The 21,868-nt window shown below is 35.7% G+C and overlaps 1 protein-coding gene across 1 annotated transcript in view; it reads left to right on the top strand.

Moving 5' to 3' along the window:
* DTNBP1 (dystrobrevin binding protein 1) overlaps positions 1 to 21,868 on the top strand; it is a 70,402-nt gene that overhangs the window by 13,433 nt on the left and 35,101 nt on the right. Inside the window, exons 6-7 of the mRNA XM_086740170.1 lie at positions 4,228 to 4,360; positions 17,946 to 17,968. Of these exons, the coding sequence (XP_086596296.1) occupies positions 4,228 to 4,360; positions 17,946 to 17,968 (156 nt within the window). The remainder of the gene's footprint in view (positions 1 to 4,227; positions 4,361 to 17,945; positions 17,969 to 21,868) is intronic.

Genomic DNA, 21,868 nt, shown 5'->3' with positions numbered 1-21,868 from the left:
GTCTGAGATGAAATGACCTTTACTGAGAAAATCAGGGAAAATATTGGGGAGATAAATGGTAAAACTAGGGAATTTGAATAATGTAGTGTAATGATACCTATTTTCAACAGGGAGCTTTTCTCTTTCCTAGGCTCCAGGGTAGAATACTTCAGTGGAGAGGGTTGTTGTATAAGGTAAAGGTATATATGTTTAAAAGGCATATAGTTTAATGTTGTAGACTTAGAAATGTCTGTGGCTTGAGTACAGAAGGAAAAATATCCTAGTATATTTGATAGGTAGTTTCAGCCAAAAAGCTGCTTTAGCTTCATGTAATTCATGATACCAGCTAGATTTAAGATCTTTTCTTGAAAAACAAATCAAAATTGAGTGCTAGTAGAACTGTAATTATGTAAAGATATTTTTTTAACTGTTGCAGCTGAATTCAGCTCTTCCTGTATATATATATATATATATATATATGTCTTTCACTGCTCATTTTAAGCTTTTAGTAATCTGTGTCCCTGTCTGACCTAGAGGTAGAGAGAATTTATTTGATGTAATTGTTGCCATCCTTTCTGTTTTCTGCCTTTTTGCCTTTTAGTCAGAGAATGAATGAACTTTGTAAAAATGTCTTTAATACTCCTTGGTGGTTTCTGTTGTTTTGGTGACTGGGACATTGCAGGAAAGCTACATTTAAAGTTATTGCAGGAGAAATTGAAAACTGTAATATTTTCTGATATACATCTGTGATTTAGCTTTTCTAACAATTTTTATACTACTGCAGAACTACAGGTAGCGTAGGTTTCAGTTGAAAAAAAAATATGTTACAAATTTAAGTTAGCTAAACTTTAGAAAGAAAGCTTTTTTAGGTACAGAATTTGATTTTGTGGTTATTGGGTTCTAGATAAATACTCTAAAGTTTCCTGGTAAACTTAAGAAAAACAGCGTACGCTGATAGAAGATAATCCAATCTAAGGTGCCCTGATCAAACATTAACATAATTTAAAAAAAATAAAACTAAGAACTGAAACTCATAATAGCGTTGTTATACCTGTGATAGTGTAAGAAATACAAGCCAAACTGATATAATTGGGATGATGTGACGTAAAGAACAAGTTACTTTTTCAACTATCTAATAAAAAAAATACTATTTCTACCAGTGGTGGTATATTACTGTACAGGAAAATCCTTTATCTAAAGGTATGATGGATTTTTTTCTGGCCTCCTTAAAAATACTAAAAGTAGGAGATGTTTTTCTCCTTCATAGCAATGATGTTTCAGAGTGAGATGGTGATTGTTGCCTGACTACTTGGTTGTGGGGTGTCTTGAAGAGCTGGAAAAGATCTGGTAATCTTGCAGGTATTTTTTAGAACATTAACTGGCTTTCTGGGGCAGGTGCCACTGTGAACTATAAATTGGAAATAAATTTCTAGATTTCTTATTTTTTGCTAAATACCTTTTTAAAAGTATGAACTTAGTTATCTGTGAATATAGATAAGAGATTAATAAAGAATTATGGCTTAAGTTTCAAAGTGATTAAGCATGTAGCTTTGTTTGGAACTTTCTTTTGATGCACAGTATGTACATTCTTATTTGGGTAGGAGAGATGTTAATTCACAACTGTAGCTGGTGCTATTGCTTTGGAGCTAGTCTTCAAAGTTTTCTTTCACTTCAGAAATAAAAATTCTGAAATCTACATTGCAGTAAAGCAAGATTGTTGTTTTCTGGAGAGATCTTAAGTGTTCATTCCTGTTCTTCAGGAGCAGCGTTTTCTGCAGTTCCCACTAGAGGCTGCTCAAATCCTAGTGCTAGGAGTCGGTTGCCCTGTAGTATTCGCGTTTCTTCATCCTCTTTATTTTCCTGTTCTTTATTGCTGCCTTTTAATGTTATTTCAATAGCAAGTACAGCAAAGCAGGTGGTGGGTTTTTTTGAGTGGAAAAAACAGTGGTTGATAGGTGCCTTACTAAATTGTCTTGAGCCCTGCTGTGTTTGTGAATTTTGCAAATTAATAAGTAAGCAATCATTCTGAAAAGCAAATTAGCATAATACAGACATTTTTATTTCAATGCACTGAGAAAAGTCCGTTTCTTAAGCAAAAAGAGACTACCAGTCATAACTGTAGTCATGATATTGCCCTTTGAATACATCTGGATTTTATGAGAGGAAGTTGAGTATGTGGTAAACAATCTGTAGAATTAAAAACATATTTTTTCCTGAAACTTGTTTCCACGTTAATAGTCAACTGCCTTTTTTTTTTTAACCTTGTTTTTTTCCCCTAAGTGTATCTGTATAAAGATAAATAATTTAGGGAAACGTTTGCTGATTATATGATTCGTATTTCCCTTTTGGACTGTTGTGGAGCAGTACCTTACTTGTTAGGGACTAAAAAATCATATGAAGTAATTGGAGCTGAACATCTGAATATGCATGCTAGGAAATTTGTTTATGAGGTCTTGACTGTTTGCTGTTCTAGGGGGACCACTAGCATAGCAATTTCTAATCGAGTAATGGTTAGGAAAGTTGAAATTTTGTATGCTCCAAGTAGAACGGCCAAACCAGAACTGAAGATTTGACTGATAACTTCAGCTTGCCGTTTCCTTCTTTTGAGCATCCGAAACACATTAACTTTAGATCACTTTTTTCTGCCTTGGACTTAATAGTTATTGTTTTCCTTTATGAAGATTGCTTCTGCCTGTTACAAGCAAAGGTGAAACACAGACATTTGCCAAAACTCAGACTTGCCTTAGGTTTTCTGCTGTTTCATTCCGTCTGTGTAGTTCTTGGTATCAAGAATCAAGTTCATATGCTGCAACAGATTAGTGTATCTTTGTCTGAACTGCGAACTCCCTTCTATTCTTTGTTTGCTATTTTGTTTGTAAAAATGTGATTTATCCTCCTTGATGCAATTGACCTTTCTGATATAGCAGAAGTCCTGACAAAAGGGTAAATAATAGTCCTGTATTCACACAGCTCCATCCCAGAGTGACTAGCTCTTTAGAATTTGGGAAAATAGTTTTTCCACTTTAGGATCCTGAGGAGGGACATGGAGTTCAGCATTAATCACCCAAAGGGACAGTGATCACAGAATCATAGAATGGTTTGGGTGGGAAGATACCTTCAAAGGTCATCTAGTCCAACTCCCCTGCAAGGAGCAGGGACATCTCCAACTGGATCAGGTTGCTCAGAGCCCCGTCCAACCTGGCCTTGAATGTTTCCAGGGATGGGGCATCCACCACCTCTCTGGGCAACCAGTTCCACTGTTCTACCACCCTCATTGTAAAAAATTTTTTTCCTAATATCTAATCTGAATCTACCTCCCTCTGTTTTGAAACCGTTACCCCTTGTCCTGTCACAACAGGCCCTACTGAACAGTCTCTCCCTGTCTTTCTTGTAGGCCCCCTTTAGGTACTGGAAGGCCGCTATCAGGTCTCCCCAGAGCCTCGTTTTCTCCAGGCTGAACAGCCCCAACTGTCTCAGCCTGTCAATCATTTAATATGATCCTGTGATATGATCATTTGATACAAGATTCACATGGGATAATTCTGGTCAGAAGGGACCTCAGGAGTTCTCTAGTCCTAATTTCTACTTAGAAGAGGGTGAGCTATAAGATAAGATCAGGTTTCTTAGGGCTTTTCATGTGCATAATCTTTTTTAAGTTTGGACTTGCAACAATTAAGGTTAAAGAGAAGATTAAGAGGTTTTGCATATTTTTAACCGCATGATTATGTAAAATAGCTAGATCTAAAGATTTGCCTATGAGTATAGGGTCTGTGTTCAGAGTAGACTTTTTGAAGTCTGTTAAAATTTTCCCAGTATGCTTTACTTTTGCTTCATTGAATAGTTTAAGATTAGTACTGGTCTTCCTCAGCGCAGTTTTGTTCCTCAGATTGGTACCAGGCAGGAAGAGGTAAACTAACAGTGTGCCCAAGAAGCAAAATTAAATTATGAGTTCTGGGTGCTTCTTTTCCCAAAATATGGATCATAAGCCTGTGAGACCCAGATGCTGGGGTAAATACAGTGGTTCAGCATCTTACTGCAAAGGGAACTTCAGATAGATCTCTCTTAACATGGCTCTGTTGTCTCTTTTTACTGTGTGATATGGACTGACGTTTGTTTATCTTTCTGAGCCATTTATATATCTGTAATTATTAACATGTTAATTATGTAACTTTATGAATTCCTGTTTCTGTTCAGGTGACTTGTCCATCTATTGATACAATTTGATATTCATATAAGTATTTCTTATAGCCCAGCTAGAGGCAGACTTTGAGGAAATGGAGAATCATCTATTGTGTCTTGAGGACCTATGTGAGCAGTGTGAGTTGGAAAGATACAAGTGTATGCAGACATTACAGCTGGAAAACTACAAGAAAACAAAAAGGTAAATAAAACAATTGCTATAAATATAAATTAGCATAAAATATAATCCTTTTGCAATTATTTTTTTCCCATGTACAATATAATTCCTTTTATTTTCATCTTTTAAATAAACAGTAATCTTTGACAGGAAATTGCAAATTTGTAATAGATTCATTGAATATTGATCTAACAACTTGGTGATGAACAAAGAGTGTGTGTTTGGAAAATTATCACTACATTGTTGTTAAGATGGTCATGCTTATTATTCTCTAAAAACAAAAGGGCTGTTGTTAATAAGGACTGACAAATTATTGTTTCTTTTAATCCCTTGCCCTGTTTTTAGAATTTCTTTTTTTCCACCTGTATTGTATGTGTAAAGTTCAGAACTGTATTTTCCTCTCTTCCTTTCCTTTTCTATACTATGAGTACCTTTCACTCTGTATGAAAGTTATTAATGTCCTGCCATTCTCTTACTTTCAAAACCAGGTCATTACTACTTGGAATAAAAGTTCAACTTGTAGCAGTATACATGAAAAAGCAGAACCTCCAACTCTTGAGCTTCATGTTTACCTAAAAGATAAAGTAGCAAGAGATAAATATTAAGAGCGTAAATAACTTCACCTATTGACTTTCTTGGTTTTGTTACTGACAGTGCTAAAAATAACCTTACTGAAGGAGATAAGAAAAACAGTATTAAGTCCATTATATAAATGAGGAAATTAGGAGTTACATTGAAGCGATTTGTCAAAGACAGTCTCTGACAGACCTATATTGGAGTAGTGGGTAGATGTGGATGCTGACAGACCTGGAGCCAGCACTGACATGGGGGTAACCAGGTCACCTGATCTGTCTGACCAGGTGTCATCTTGTTAGCCAGGGGAAGCACCCTGGCATCCTGCTCGCTTGTCTTGGTTGTGGAAGCAAGTTTGACTCATGTGGTATGGGCAGAACCACTGGTTTGGTTTACGGTCCTGATGAGGGTGTGGTGATCAAGGGCAGGGCTGCACCAGGCAGCACATTTTGCATAGCTTATCCATTTTCCTCTTTCTTGACCCCACCCTCCACCTTTTGCCATCTTTATACCTTTTTTTTTTTTTTTTTTTTTTTTTTTTTTTAATTCCAGTCTCCCCCCAAGGAAACAATCCACCCCTAATTACTTTTTTCCTATTAGTCCTGGTTTTGCTACTCAAATCTGGTGTTTCTAATACCATTACCTAGGGAATCTTGGCCTTCTGTGGTGTTATAGATATGGTTACCAAATTACTACTGCTGTTGCAATTCCTGCTTCCCATAAGGTCCTCAGTACCTTAAGGGTCCCAAGTACCTTAAAGGTCCCCTTTCAATTTTCTGCAAAATTTGGCTGTTCCTCACCTAACTCCCCTTTAACCCTCTGTGAAGTCCAACCATCCCTCATGGTGCTATCTGTAGCTTTTGTCAGCATCTTATGATGTTATCTGTGACATCTAGCAATTCCTCATGTCATGTCCTTTCGTTTGTCACATCCTGTTGTCACGATTTAGCCCCAGCCAGCAACCAAGCACTGCACAGCCACTCGCTCACTCCCTCCTCTGCAGGATGTGGGGAAGAGAATTGGAAGGGTGAAAGTGATGAAACCTGTGGGTTGAGTTAAGAACAGTTTAATAACTGAAATATAATAATAATAATTGTAATGAAAAGGAAAATAATGAAGAGAGAGGGATAAAACCCGAGAAAAACAAGTGATGCAAATAAAAACAGTTGCTCCACCAATTAACAATGCCCAGTCGGTCCCTGAGCAGCGGCCCCTTACCAACCTTCTCCCTAGTTTTATTGCTGAGGATGATGTCATATGGTATGGAATATCCCTTTGGTTGTTTGCGGTCAGCTGCCTGGTTGTGTCCCCTCACAACTTCTTGTGCACCTCAAGCCTGCTTGGCTGGCAGGGCAGTATGAGTAGCAGAAAAGGCCTTGACTATGGGTAAGCACTGCTCAGCAGTAACTGAAACATCCCTGTATTATCAACACTGTTTCTGGTACAAATCCAAAACATAGCCCCATACTAGCTACTATGAAGAAAATTAACTCTGTTTCAGCCAAAACCAGAATGCCTCTTCAGTTAGTTTAACCTCAGGCCAGGGCCTCAGTGTTCTTGTCATTTTCCTGCAAGCTGGATTTTTTTTCTTTCCCCAGCCAGGGCAACATCATTTTCTCTCTCTCCAGGAAGAGTCTGCAGTTGTCAGTATGGCTGAATATTCACTTATTCAGATCTATTTAAGTAATTAAATATTTACTAGTAATAATTTCAACATTCTAAATATGTGCTGTTTAGCCAAAGAACACACAAATTTAAAACATGCATAAAATGTAAAAATGTGCATAATACAACAGATTTGTAACCCCTAAAATACAGTATTCTTCCTGAAGTTTTCTGAGTTTTGTTTGTTCTCTCTGCTATCCTCACTCCCTCTCCCACTCCCTTAGACTTTGCTTTCAGCATCAAAATAAAGTGTTAAACTGTTGCCTACTCTGCTTAGCAGCATCTAATCAGTTTTATAAATAGAATGCTAAACAAGCTACTTAAGGTAATTATAAGCTGATTACATTTGGTCAGATCTAGACAAAACAGGAGAAATGCAGGTAACTTCTAGTTGATCATTACCACTGTATTTGTTTAGGTGAGAAATTAACTGCTAGCTCATTCCTAGAAGGACACTTGCCAGGGCAGATACCTGAAGGACAAACAGCCAGTTAACTTAATGTGAGTCTGATTTGTTTTATATGTTTGGAACTCATATCCTGCCTTCCTCTCTTTAGTGTTTGGCATTTTTACTGTGGTACTAGCTACTGAAAGAATCAAGTCAAATATCAGGAGACTGTGCTCTCTCTCTTTTAACACAAAAATTATTTTGAGGGTGTGGTTTGTGTAAAAATAAATAAATAAAAAAGTATTTCCTGTGTTTTGACAATATAGGGATTAAAACTGAGATGAACACAAACTCTAGAGACTGTAGTTATTTTGAGCATGTAACAAAAAGTAATTTTATTATAAAGTCACTGTGGAGCTTAGAGTAGAAGCTCATGTATTTCAAGTCTTTTGAAAAATCTTCCTATATAAAAAATTAAGAAGAAAGTGCTTTAGGTCAACATTAAACCTTTGAAATGCAGCTTAGGGTAACTATGGGAACTGATTTTCAGAAATAGGTCTTCTTATGAAATACAGCAACTTTATTTCAGTCAAACAGATCAATTTTTTTTTCCCTTTTGTCATTGTGTTGAGTACTAGTTTCAAAGTGGATTCATCAATCCAAAGTATTTTCCACAGTATATTTTAAAGCCTGGTGTTTGGGGGATTGATTGTTTTTCTGTGTGCTTATCTCTGTATTTTTAATATTCTCTTTTTTGTTTTTAAATCCTTTGATCAGGGTACCAATCAGTGGCGTTGTATGAAGTCTAGATTCCACCCTTGTTTTCTCTAGTTAGTCTTGCTGCTCTTGTTTGCATGTATGTTAGCATTAAACCATGCTGGTTTGTTTCCTGTCCTTTTCTCAATCAAGCACAATTCTTCTTCCCTTCCCTTCGTCCTCCAACTGGGATGGACTGTTTTTGTTTGCAGAAAACTCCTTGTAGCCCTCCAGTCTCCTGTGGCAGTTCTTGCATTCCCAAGGCAGTGCACTGTGTCCTTTAGGAAGCCCTGTCAGAAGCTCACGTTTGTGCCAGTGAGCAGGCTTATGTGCAGGCTTATGGTGTAAAATAAAATGTTTCTGTCCTGAAGCTATAATTCCTATGAAGCTCTTAGTACCATTTGTATCCATTTCAGATGGATCCCCATTTTTTGAAAAACTCCTGGTTATTTTGTCAGTTAGAAGGAGCTGCCCAACCGCAACATTGTGTAGGAATACATTGGAGATAGCAAGGAGTCCTTGTCACTAGAAATGAGTGAATACATTTTGCTGTGTGGCATTCAACTCTAAACATAGTTGTCTGAATTTTAGGTTTTTTTTGGATGTCCTGTTTAAGAATCCTTTCTGTTTTTTGAATTTGTCTGCTTTGAGCACAGATATAGAAAGAAAATTAATGAAGAAATCTAAAATCCTGATTCTAAAGTATACACTGATACTAGGGTATACTTCAATAGATTAATGTTTAATAATATTGCAGACCTGGTGAGATTTAAAGAAATGCTTTACCTGAAGAGAAAATATGTTTTTAAGAAGTGTATTTATTCCTAATTTTTGTATTTTATAGGTTGATTTGTTGTCAAATAATGTGTAACCCCATGCTTTGGCAATTAGTGTAGTTGATGAGCTGGACAGTTTGTCATAATTCTTGTTAGATACATTGCCATGCCATGATGGTGGTTTTATGCTTCTGGAGGAGAAGAATGTTTGATTCATTTTCTCGTTAAGAAGGGCATAAAATTTATGGCAATTCCATTGTGTAGATTAGAGATGTGTATGTGAGAAAATGTCTTAATCAGTTACCACTTGGAAGTTTTTTTCTTCTGTTGGTTTTATTCCTCTTCCTAATTGCTCTGGGAACATAAGGGAAGTAGGGATTGTTGCAGTTAGATACAGTGGGTTATGTTACCCACTGACCAACATAAACATTCAAAAAGTAAATACAAAAAAACTTCTTTAGACAATTCAGACTAGTGTGCTTTTTGAAAGTTCCTTCTAACTTGGGCCAATTAATGGTTATTTACTCGCTAACATACAGAAATATTTTGTATTGTTTTCTGCTATATTTTGCTTTCGAATATTATCTTAATCTCCTGCAGTATCACTTTAAAAAGCTGCCATTTTTTTTTTCTGATCTTGTTTAACCTGAATTTAAATTTTTTTTTTTTTTTTTTTTGCAAGGTCTGAAGAGAAAAGATGGAATGTGTAATACACAGCCATTCAAAATTATGTTGCCTAATAGAAGACTTCTATGTCTGTAGATCTTGTTTAGATCCCATAGCATTCCCTAAGTGATAAGCTAGAACAGTACTTTGTACAGTACATAATCTTCAGTGATGACTCCCTCCCATCTGGCAGTGATAAATTTAAATTGTACTTTCATAACCCTTTTAAGCTTTACACATAATTAATCAAATTAACTTTTTGTATGTAAAAAAAATATACCATTGTTGCAAATCTTTCAAACAGGTATATTTTTTTCCTTTCAACATTAAATGTACTGTAAATTATTTCTAAGACTCCAGGTACATGTTTCATAGTTCTCATAAAAATTTTCATCAAAGTAAGATTTCATGCCATATTCTTCTTGATCAGTCTTCTGGTGATATAGATTCTCAGCTGCTATACCTCCATGTGTCTGGGTAAATAAGTTTTGATTTTGTAAGGGTGAATGCAGAACTTGTGTTATCTTCAGGATAACTTTCACAGTAGATGTGCAGTAGATGACTGGCTTTGAGTTTTCATTAGTCATTAATTGTATGACTAAGGTTCTGTGCTCAAAGCAGAGTTTACATTGCAGCGATCTTTTCCATCCTACTGTTCATGAGTTTGCATACAGCACAATCATAGCAAGTGTTTTAATGGTGAAAACTGGCTGGAATTAGTTTTATATCTGTCAGTTATTGCATTTCTTTGGACAGATACATGGAATGAGAATTCCTGTTGATCCTGAAAAACTGGGCTTGCACAAGTTTTGGAAAAGTTCCTGTGATAATTGTGCTTTCTTTTGTGTAATTGTACTGCTCTGAACTTTCTTTTGTTTGCCAGAACACTTGCAGTACAGTATTTTGCATGCATCAAATCCAAAAGAGCAGGCTGCTTCATTATTAGTGAATTTTGCTCCCGTCAGTGCTCCACGTATTTGGAGACACTGGGCAAGACTGAATATATAGTAGATCAAAAGATTGTAGGGTTTTGGACCGTTTTTTATGTTATTTGCAAAGTGTGAATGTACAGTATAATTTGTGTCATTTTTAAGTTGATTTAATTTTGCTCTTCTTCTGTGGTGGTCTTTGCTTGATGCCGAGAGACAGTGACATTGTTATTAAGACATTTCTTGCATATCTTCTCCCTATAGTTTCTTTGTCTGTTGAATAGGCATAAAAAAAGGTTTTGTCTTTGTCAGCTTTTGTGACCTGTGATTGAAGACTGAATGTTTCTCTTGGATCCTCTGCATCTTGGAGCACCTTTTACTAATCTTTTCTATAAAGTGTTAAACATTATATCAATCCTGTATAACTTTTCTCTACCTTTATGTGATACTGGTTACTAGGCATAATCTGCAAATCCAGTCAGTCTCTTAGTACCAGGCATTCTTTGTCCAGATTTATTGTACTAATAATAGAAACAAATGGTTTAGGACTGCCCAAGTCATCGTTTTGTACTCTTTCTCACCTCAGAACTGCATTATTTATCCAAGTAATTCATTCACTGTGGCTAGCGGCGGGAGAACAGGGCTTAGGTGTTTGTCATTACCACACTAAAATCCATTCTCTCCTTTTGAGTAAGGTACTATGCCACTTGATAAATCCTGTTTCTTCACTATGAATTGTTTTCTGAGATCTTTAATAATTCCTTTTCACTTGCATCCAAAACCAACTTGTTTGAAAATTGTTTAAAAAAAAGAAGTGTGTTAAACGCATTTATTGACAATACCTCTGTGAGGGAGATTTTACATTCCTGTGTCAAAGGGATGTGTTGAGGATGCCTGAAGTGGTGCAAGTTGTAACTTGTCTGCCACAATTGCATTTATGCTATGTGGAACCACATTCAGCATTTTAGGTAAAGAGCATATATCAGGTTGCAGGCTTTTTTTATTGCTTTGTTTTTGTGGACTTGTGGCGTATTATACATCACTTAGTGAATAAATTTTGGACAGTTTTTGAATACTGTAGAATTTTAATTTTTTTAGTGCTTGTGTTGAAAATGATGGCTGAGTTAAAGGAAGGTCTGTATTTTGTTCTGTGGCTGTTTACCAAAAATAGGTTTGCAGAAACCTTCATCCTTTCTAGGAAAGGCTAAAGATGGTGGAGTTGATTGTGGAGGTGGCCTTTGGTGGTGGTGGTGTTCGTACCTTCTCCTAAAACTTTAGCTTCTTTTAAATTTTTTTTGTAGCTTCTCAGGTTTTTTTTGTAGCTTGTAGTTGTTCATAGCTTCTCCTAAATTTATTCTCTCAAATTTCAGCTTTAAACTTTTATTTCTAAAGTTTTGGTTGTATGGTAAAAGTAAATAAAGCTGTACTTATACATGTATCTTTCAGTGATCCAATGACACTGCATACCAAGACAAAAGTTAAAAAAACCTTAAATTTAAAAACTGTCATTTTTTTTTTTTATAGCAACAGGATGAAAGCAAAACCATTAAAACTGTGTCCTGTGCAAAACCTTACCTCTAAAGGCATAAGCTTTCAGAGGAACCTAAGCATTTATCCCACATTTCAAATTCTGATTCGTAATGGTTCCAATGTTAAAGAGCCTGTATCAGTCTCTTAGCAGAGGTCAAAATACTTGGTTGCTTTTAATAATTTTGCTTCTACCATTTTCTTATGTTTTTCATACCGTCTCCCTAATTTTTCCTATTCTTTTGAGTGATAGCACCTGAAAGGTGATCCTCAGTGTTCTTCATCAAGAAAAATGTTTCTTTCTTTGAAACATCCAAAGAGAAGTGCTTTCACTGTACCTTGAAACTGCTGAGTATATGAGGATAGTATTTGTTTTTAGTTGTATTTGTTAGCTTGATTACCAGTTGATGTTTGCAGTTTTTTTTTTATGAAATTTTGCTTTGATTCATTCCATCTTGGGGAATGAAGTTGATGTAGGAGTCTTGCTGGAAGACATGGAAAGACTAGATGCTTTTGTAACTCTGTTTGCATAAGGAAGCAAAAAAATTCAATTGCAACATCATTTAAATTCCTTAGTTCTTTGCTCTTCTCTTTTACTGGATAAAATTTCACATTTGATGGTGAAGAATCTTGACCTGTCTTCAGTGTTTCTTCAGATAAATAGAAAACCTTGCCTGCTGCTCGATTTCAATGGTATTTTAGTAGTAGTTTTAGTTGATTTTTCGTTACTTAAAAGCTTTTGATTGCTTCAAACTCAAAGGTATTTCAAAGTACTAGTTGAACTAAGTGATCTGAAAAAGGATGCTGAAGCAGTCTAGGGAAGGGAAAAATTTTTGTGTCATTGTCATAACTGCTAATCCTGAGTGCACAAAAAGTACTTAAATTATTTCTACATACCATGCAAGTGACATAAGTTTTGAGTTCTCAAGTTTTTGACTTTTACTTCTGATGACATCCAGAGAAAAGTCACTCTAATGGCTTTTTAGCTGACTAAAGCTTGAATCAAGCTATGGAAGGAATTTTATGTATATATATATATATATATATATATAGTTTTGAAGACTCAACTGTATCAGACATCGAGTGAAATGCAGTATCTCTCAGGTTTTGTTTTAGATCTTGGTAGGTACCAGAAATATTTTAAAATGAAATTGCAGATAAGCAACTATGCCATCTTTAAATGTTAAGAGTTTTTTGTAAGTAGGGTAGATGTTTTAGTGTAGTGTAAGTGAAGTGACTACAGATTATTACTGATAAATTTGTCCAGTTGCTGTAGAACAGGTGGAAGCCCTACACTAGGGCCTCTGTGTCCTTCTCTGTCTTCACCCTACACTGGTTCAGGCACATCTATGGCTGACCTTGAAGCTGCCACATCCTGTAACCCGGTTGTGCAAACCAGGAGCCAGGCGATCTAGATGGCTTCTGTGTGTTGCAGAGAGCCATACTACATACATACGTGATGTATTACATCATTTGTAAATCTGACTGGATCAACTAGAAGATCAGAGGATGGAATTTAGGAGAAATGATATCATGTCCATATAACTTGAATTTACAGGATTTTAAGCATTGTCTGTATCTTTACACACAGTTCTAGTTTCTGAAGTTGGAAACTTCCAGCGAGCATTTGTATTTGATCTTTACTTGCCTTCCCCCTCTTGCTTTTCCTTCTCCTTCCACATTCCTCTTTCTGGATTTGTTTTTGTTTATCAGTGATACCAAAGGAATCTTATTCCTACTGTCCATATCTTCTGCCCGTTGACTAAAGGTGGGTTAATACAACAGTGTGATGAAAAGCTTGAGGGGAATGGGAAAGTAATTGGAAATTTGTGTTTGCTTTCCAACTGTTAGTATAAGTTCTGGTTGTGTCAGTTACTCTGTGGGACTAGCTATGTGTTGTAGACAGTTTGATTCACCTGGGATCTCCAAAATTATATATTATCACCACAAACCCTGAAGCTCTACTTTTCTGTAAATGAAGAAGTTGAGACTACTGACAACATAATAATCATAACATTCCAGGTAACTTTAAAATAATAATTCAAAAGACACATACTATCTCAGCAGAACTTCAGGGCATGACAGTTTTAATTTGCTTCAGAATTCATTGTACTTCTTGCAAATAAAAATTGATGTGAAAGGTACACTTTAGACTAAAATGAGGTATTGCATTTTTTCAATGTCTCTGTGTCCTTTTCCTCTATACCTGTGGCTCAGATCTTTCTTGATGAGATGTTTCAGAGAAGTTCTCAACAGAGACTCTTGCATTAGCAATGATTTAATTTCATTTCTTTAGGTTATTTTGAACCATGAGACATTATCAGCTGTGCCTTTTTAGGCATGGTCCGTAGAAGGGTTTATTGTCATTTATCTATGTCCATCATGCTCAGAAGGGGCCAAGAACGTAATTAGTGGGTCTTTTATGCCAGCATTAAAATATGCCCAAGCATCATCTTTGTCCTAACTTAAGTATTACCTTGAAAAAGTAGGCAAACAGACTTACACAATTAGAGTTTTGCTGACAATTGTTGCCCTTTATTTGCTGCTGTCCTGTTGATTACTTCAACTGCATTTGAGGGCTGTAGAATTTCACAGAATCATTAAGCCCCCATCTATTTTATGAAAACAGGCAACTGGAAAGGGAGAGATGAAAATTACTGCCTATATGTGTGGCCAAATGGTTTTCATGGGCATAACTCCAGTGTGTATGGAGCCTGCACAGCCTCTTGCCTCTCAGGAAAGAAGCTGGGCTTTGTAAGTTGCACTGCAGACAGATCAACATTACTTTTAAAGTGCCTTGATGCCTTTATAGTCTGATGATTTTAGCCTTTAGCTTGTTATTTTAGACTTTTTTTTTTTTTTTCTTGTTCAGTGGTACTAAACTTCGTCTTTCACTGCGAGGAGATATTTATATTATATTGTAATACAACTATTAATTATGTCCTTTCTTCTGAAAGCTTACTGTTAACTGTGAACAAGTAAAGAACATTTTTATTTGTGTAACTAGCCAGATTTGTTGGCACTAGCCTAAAAATCAGTAGCGAAAGTAAAAGAGCATATAGTCAGATGCCAAATAGTGGTTTTGATTGATCAGCAGTCAGACCCAGCGTGGGAGTTCCTTTAATCTTGGATAGATGCTGAGCAGCCCGCACTGGGCTTCAAGAGCCTTCATAGGTAGCGAGACAAGGAGTAAGACATATGTGTGTTTTCTTTCTAATAATAATAGAAGGGATTATATCATCCATCTGTGAAGTGCATTAATTTTTTTTTATGAGAAGTTTGTAAAATCCGGGAGCATTTCCCTGTGGAAGGCTTTCAATTGCCTTAAACTAGTTAAAAAAATGGGGTAGAGGGGAAGGCGAGCTTTTCCTGCAGAAAACATGTATACGGCAATACACTTTTGAGCTGAAGCAGTTGACAGAACTCTTCTGCTGAGATGATTCATTGTACTGCAGTTTTGTCTTCTAGTATAATGTTGTGAGTAAGCTATCCATCAAAGGCTGAGCTCTGCTGCTGTAGCTTTTGTATAAACCTAATGTGAAAAAAGATCTCAAAGAAAGAACAATTTAAAGTGAAAGAAAAACAAATACAAAAATGTAGCATCCAAGCTGGTAATTTAATATGGCAAAATCTAAAATAATAAGAGGTAGCAGTCCTAGCTACTCATCCAGGCCTACTTCCCATGGAAGTTTTTCCTCCTGCTCACCTTTTAACCTCATTTTGAAGACAACTGTTTTCCGAAACTGTTTTCACTTTAATCTTTTTAATTATTCAAGCTAACTGCATTTTCTTTTACAGAATGTCTGTGTTTCAAATATATAGTTTCCTTCTTAATGTCAACGTATTTACTTCTACAGATTATTTTTTTTGTCTCCAGATTCACAGAGAAGATGTAGGAGGTATCTTCTTCCTGACTTATTTACTTGCAAAGGGGAGGGAAATGTAAAACTTTGGAATACATTTTTTTTCCTGTGTATCTGTCTAGAACTTTGTAATTACACATCTAGGAAATGTACTGATTTAATCTTAAGTCATCTGATTTTCCAGTGTCTTTACAAGTCGTAGTCTCCTTTCCACTTTAAGTTTAGTTTCTGGTTATTACCAAAGGTGCTAATGAACAAGATTTAGGATTAAAATTTAAAAACTTCAAATTTTTATTTGGATAATTGGATTGAAAAAAAAATCCTCCACATTACTGATGCAGAGCATATTTTCAATGAGCATGTTTTTTCATATGTATTTCTAAATGTGTATTTTAAGTGTTGTGAGAAACCACAAGATGCGATTGATTCATTCATGTTGTCTAAAATACAAAGAATCATCAATCTTGATCTGAATTGGTATGAGGATGCTAGGAAATGCAAATCCTTAGATTCCGTATCTGCATTTTTACTGTATGCTGTCAATATTTTAAAGCTTTGTCAAATATTAATTTCCAAGTTTCTTAATGAATGACAATTTTATATATGGATATAGTGACAGCATCTTAATGCATCAACGCTAAAAATACTGATAGACTTTGAAAGGGAAAATTCTGGGGTTTTAGACAAAAGCAGTGAATATCACTGTCAGTCGGTGACTGTATTACCATCTTGTTTGCCAATCTGTTTGAACACAATGACAGTAATTGTTTTGTCTTCCCTTTTGGAGACAAAAAGTGGGATAAGACCTCCTGATTTTAGGAGAAACTAGTGTCTTTTTTTTTTTTCCCCTCTTACTTTCACAAGATGTTTCCTCAATCTGGTTTTGTTTCAGTCTGTGGAAAACAAGCATTTCCTGTGATTGTTGTTTTCTCAGCTAGGATGCCATTATTAAAACATAAGGAGTGCAACTTCTGAGAGTGCTTAAGGATTTTGTAATTATTTAGAGTACACAAGGTAGGAAAAATTTATTACGTTATGAGCCTGCAAATCGTAGGTGTTGTGAAGTAGCTTTTTTCTCTAGTAAAAAAGGAAGAAGCTAGCTTGGCAAGGGGATAGAAGAAAAGCAGGAAGGAAAATAGATACTCACGGGAAGTTACAACTAATAGGCTTCTCTCCTGTAAATCACACCATAGCATATTTCCTGGTAAAGCACCCATTCTTTCAAAACCCTGTATGTGACATTTAGTGCCAAAAGTGGGATGTTCACTGAAAATGTGGAGGTAAATGTATTCTCTCGCTTCTTTTAGAATACTTTGTCCTGCTTAGAAAATAAATTGCTTCAGACTCAAAACAGTTTTATCTGTTCTTGGTGCAAGAATAAATGCTGAATTGCATCATCTATTAGGGATGAGAAGGAGTTATGGTATAGCGTATGTGTTGCAAACGGGTGTATGTCGTAGATTATTCAGTAATGACTGAAGCATGTTTTAGTCTATGCATATTGAATAGAATAATTTATAGGAAAAATAAATTTTAAAAAGACTGAATTAACAGTTGTCAAGATAATAACTTTTTCTTTCAAAATTCAGAATTTAACTAAGCAGTCTGCAAGGCACAGCCTGAAAAGATTTTTGCTATAAATGAGTGTTCTGTAAGGAAAAGGCCAGCTTACTTTGATTCTTCTTTAGTCTCTAAATTCATGATAAATTGCTGCTTTGTAGCGATATCAAATGGAGCCTTTTGCAATTTCTTGAAAACAGAGAAAATATTTCTCTTAATTTTATACCCTTTGCTTTCACAATTGCATCACTACTAATAATGTAAGGTGGCATGATGTGAAGGAAAAAAAGATACTATTGCTTCATTTCATAGCTTTCTGGTATGTGAGTATTGTGGGCTTTCTGTCACACTCTGTACTTTAAAATCCTCTCCTCTGAGAAATGTCACTGTATGCCTCTGTTGCCTTTAAAGTGTGTTGTAACTGAGTAAGTGATATTGTCAAATTTTTCTCCTTCACTGTTGCCAAAAGCATTATGAATAGCACTGATGAAAATGGAACACTAGTTGTTATTCACTGTGCTGTAAATTGTTAAAGCTCTGCTAAGCAGTGGGTGTTTTAGTACCTAAAGCCTTAAGAAATCTTAAGTATTTTTGCAACAATGTATCGAGAAATTATGTTGCTAGATATAAAGTGCAATATCTGTATACTTGCACGTGTTAATAGGTGGTAGTCTAATTTCTAAACAGATTGATAGTGTTTGCTTTAGATAAACACACTTCGTAATATTACCCTTATAAACAATGATACTCGAATTCTTTTTTTTTCATCTTTTAATGAATCTTAAACTATGTAAAATATCTCCTGTAGTTCTAGATGTCTATTTCTAATCATATGTTGGGTTTTTTGTTGTTGTTGTTGTTGTTTTTTGGTTTTTTTTTTTTTTAAATTCTGCTTTTCTCCAACAGGAAGGAACTTGAGACCTTCAAAGGTAAATCCTGTTTTTAATTTTCTACTTGAATGTTTGCAAAAGTTACAGTAATCCTTGTGTTAAGTGAAACTAGTAAGGATCTGTTGCAGTTCTGCATTTCATGTTGACCCAGCAGGCTGTTTATTTTTCAGTTTACCTGTTCTTGCTACTAGTTTCTTTGGGAGAGTCATACGTGTAGGAAGAGCACAGATGGTTTTGTTGTCTTAGCTAGATTTCAGAGATTCTATATCTAATTTAAGCCTTTCCCTTGGTGTTCAGTTTTGGAAGTTAAGGGCTTTGTCTTCAGCTAGTCGATGTCTTTTCTTGCATGAATGTGTTTTTGACATGTGTCACAGGCTGTTGTTACTCGTTAGACTTTTGTCTAGCTATTTCTAGGAGATTTTCACAGTATTATATTACATCAGATAAATGCCGTTTTTGTGGCTCAACTTGTTGGATATACACCATGATATATACAAATACCTGTCCTAAATAATATGCAACGGCTAGAAACTCTGTCATGTATTATTGCTTCTTGGTGCATAGGTGGAACACATTACCATTTTCAGTACACCTTAAATTCAGGCTTACTGTACCTACTAATGTTAATATTTGATCAGCTTGACAATTGCTATTATCTTTTGCTTTGAATAAGGAGTATCTGTGTCTTTGTGACTCGTCTTTATTTACGGGAATGAAGTAAAGTACATTGACTTATGTCAATTAATTGTCTCTTGAAATTGAAAGAAGCGATCCAAATTTCTATCAACTGCATCCCTCTTTGCCTTTTCAGTTCATTACTATCTCATCCTTACATAATGCTAAAAAGGAAAATAATAAAGCTAACATTAAGAGACAAGCAACACAGATTATGTAAAATGTCACTTTATCTGTAGCTTACCATAACAACCCTTTTTTTTGATTGATTTGACAGCTTTCAACACAGACTAGCTCAATACAAAATCAAAGATAATGCTAAGCTCATTCTGTTACAAAGCAAGGCAGCTGCTTTGTCATACCTGATGCTTGTGAGAATAATGAATCTTGGTTTTTTTTTTTTTTGTTTTGTATTCATTAGGGATTTTAAGTGAGTTTCTGGAAGCCAGGAGAATGGTTCCAAAGTTATATCTCTCTTGGCTTCTTATTTTTCCAATAAAGATTGTAAGTTTATTTGTTTTACAAAGACAATTCTTTTCATGGAAGAGGAATGTGTTATCTGTGTGAATTGAAATTTATATACCAAATTAAGTAACTGGTTCTGTAACGGATACAGAGGCATACAGATTTCTAGTACTGGTTATGAAAGGCTTGACTTGGTAGCCAAGAGAAGGTTTTTAGTTTACTACAAAGAGGGAAAACTGCAAACAAATGCCAAGAAAAAAAAACGAAGTCTTTGCATGTTTCTTCACTGAAAAGTTCAACTGCCATCTCTGGCTAATGCAGAGAAATAGAGGTGTTCAATAGACTGGCTTCAGTCAGTCTTTTTCCAGCCTTTTGGACCTTCAGCCAGTTTCTGAGTATCTAGCATATGTTTTATCAGCCAGTTAGGAACAGGATAACAGCTTCCTGGTCATAAAGGATTCCTGATTATATAGTGACACGGGTTTTGGTTGTATAGCAGCTTTGCCCGGTCTAACTGGTGGCTTCCTCTTCTGTGTTTTGTTGTTGTTGGTGGTGGTTTTTTGGGGGGTTTGTTGTTGTTGTTGTTTTAAGCTGCTTCCAAGACTCGCTAGATTTGTGCAGAAAATGATCTGTCACATGGTTTGGTTTAGTTTTGGTTGATGAAGCATGCTGAAATAACTCAATAGATGGCTGTAGAAATCCTGGCACAGGTGAAGGAAAAGACAGCAGCAAGGGCAGGCAGCATGTCTAAATTAACAATGTTAACAGAGTCGTCTAAAAAGCAAATCCTTCTGTCAAAACATTACCTAACATATTTTAGGGTTGAGATGAGCAAGTATTAGTACCGTAAAACTCTTATGATAAGATCTTGCCTTCCTTGTAACTCTGGTTTGCTGTATTCAAGAAAGGTTGGTTGCAACAGAAACATAAGTAGTTGAGTAGATGATTATTTACGTTTTTGTATTACCATTATAGACTACATCCTCAATTAATTCATCCTTGCATAACTGTCCAGAATTAAATGTGTTCATAAACATTCAGTTCATAAAATACCCAGCTCAAGGGCTAGGAAAGAACTGCTGAAAATACCTTTGTATACACTTGCATCTTTCAATGCATGTGCTGTTGAAACCACTGTACATTAGATTTTGTTGAAAAATAACAGAAATGCCAGTTGTCATAATAACAACTTGTTATTTGTGAATTTGAATACCATATACTAAAAGGTATTGGCTTCCAGATTAAGGATGGTAAATGTCTTGCATAAAAATATGTTTCTTAAATATGTTAGTTCATTCTATCTGAATCTGCAGAAATTGAAGTACCACAAAAACATTCTTTAAATATGTTTGCTAGAGGTGGTAAAAAGAGGGTTGTATGCATGTTTTTCAGTGTCCAAATGTAACTCTCGCATTCGCCAGTGCAGAATTCTCATGCCTTGCTCAGGATGGAAAGTAAGTTTTACTGGAATTAAGGAACTGATTGGTATAGTCTGAGGGTCAAAATAGCACAGCACTGTAAACTTGAGTTCCAGTCATGCATCCCATCATTTTCACAGTGAATACAGGGAAAAAAATACTAATTGTATATTGACACCAACCATGAGAATGCAAGTCTGACTCACAAGGCAGATAGGCAGCTTCACAAGTCTTTCAGGTCTGTTTTAGAACTTTACTTCCCTGGAGTTTTGTGTGTGTGTAAATGTAAATGGATATAGATACCAGGTGTTGTCTGAATGAGACCACTGTAAATTTGTGAAATCTTGAAATGTGTATAACCTTATAAATGTTTTGTGTGCCCCTGTACACCTAATATTTACTGAAGACTTATTTTAATATTGAAACGAAATCAACCTTCAAATAACCAAGAAACAGAATTGATTTTGGTTTCATTTAGATCTTCCTGCTTTGTGTGCTAAGGTACACAGTGGTAATTCACTGATTTATCAAGTATATTCTTTAAGGATACTAGCTGTCATCAAGAAGGGGCTTAGACAAAGCTCAGTATGTATACCTGTTTGCAGCATTTGAAAAGTGTTAAGAATCCTCTAACACCCTTGCTTGCTGATATTGCTACCTTTAAGTAGCGTGAAATAAGAATGTAATATTATTTTAAGAAATTATGAATTATTTTTGTGTTTGTCAGTGGTGATACTGTTTTAGAATTTGCTCCTGCTTTTTTGATGTTTGTATTACAGATTGTACTCTATAATGTACTCATCATGAAAAGCAGATTTTATTTTTCTGCCTTTTGCTTTAAGACTGTTTACAGGGCCAGACATTCTCCTTTGTTGTTTACTGAACCCGTAGTATACAGGGGCAGGACAAACCTCTCCTGTCTCATTCAACCTCAAGGGTTTTCTATGACAATGTAAGCATCACATTATTTAATAATCTCTGATGATGGGAAAGTGAAGATTAGAAGCTTTCCTGCTACTTTATATTAAGCATCTCTCTCTGAAAGCCAGGAAGCGAGCGTGTGATGTCCCTGTTGATACTGCCATAGCACTGGCATTTGTGTACCCGAAGTGTGAGCATGTACTACGAAAAAACATTTCAAAGGTTGTCCAGTTCACTTTTTTTTTTTAGTAATTTATCTTTCAGAGACCTTTGCTCTAAAAGGTGAAGAGGTGAAGGATTTGTGAATGAGAACACTGGGTATGCCATATGAAGTAGGCTGAAAATGTTTTCCTAGCATGCATCAATTTCAATGTACGGAGAACCGCTTGGAGGAGCTGGCTTGTGTTCTGTGCTGTTCTGTCCTGGCTGGAGCTTATAAAGCTGCTTAAAAAAAAAAAAA

The sequence above is a fragment of the Chlamydotis macqueenii genome, chromosome 2, assembly GCF_036417535.1.
Source record: "Chlamydotis macqueenii isolate bChlMac1 chromosome 2, bChlMac1.mat, whole genome shotgun sequence".
Lineage (NCBI taxonomy): Eukaryota > Metazoa > Chordata > Aves > Otidiformes > Otididae > Chlamydotis > Chlamydotis macqueenii.
Note: the sequence above shows the minus strand (reverse complement) of the source record. Positions and strands in the feature narration are given on the sequence as shown.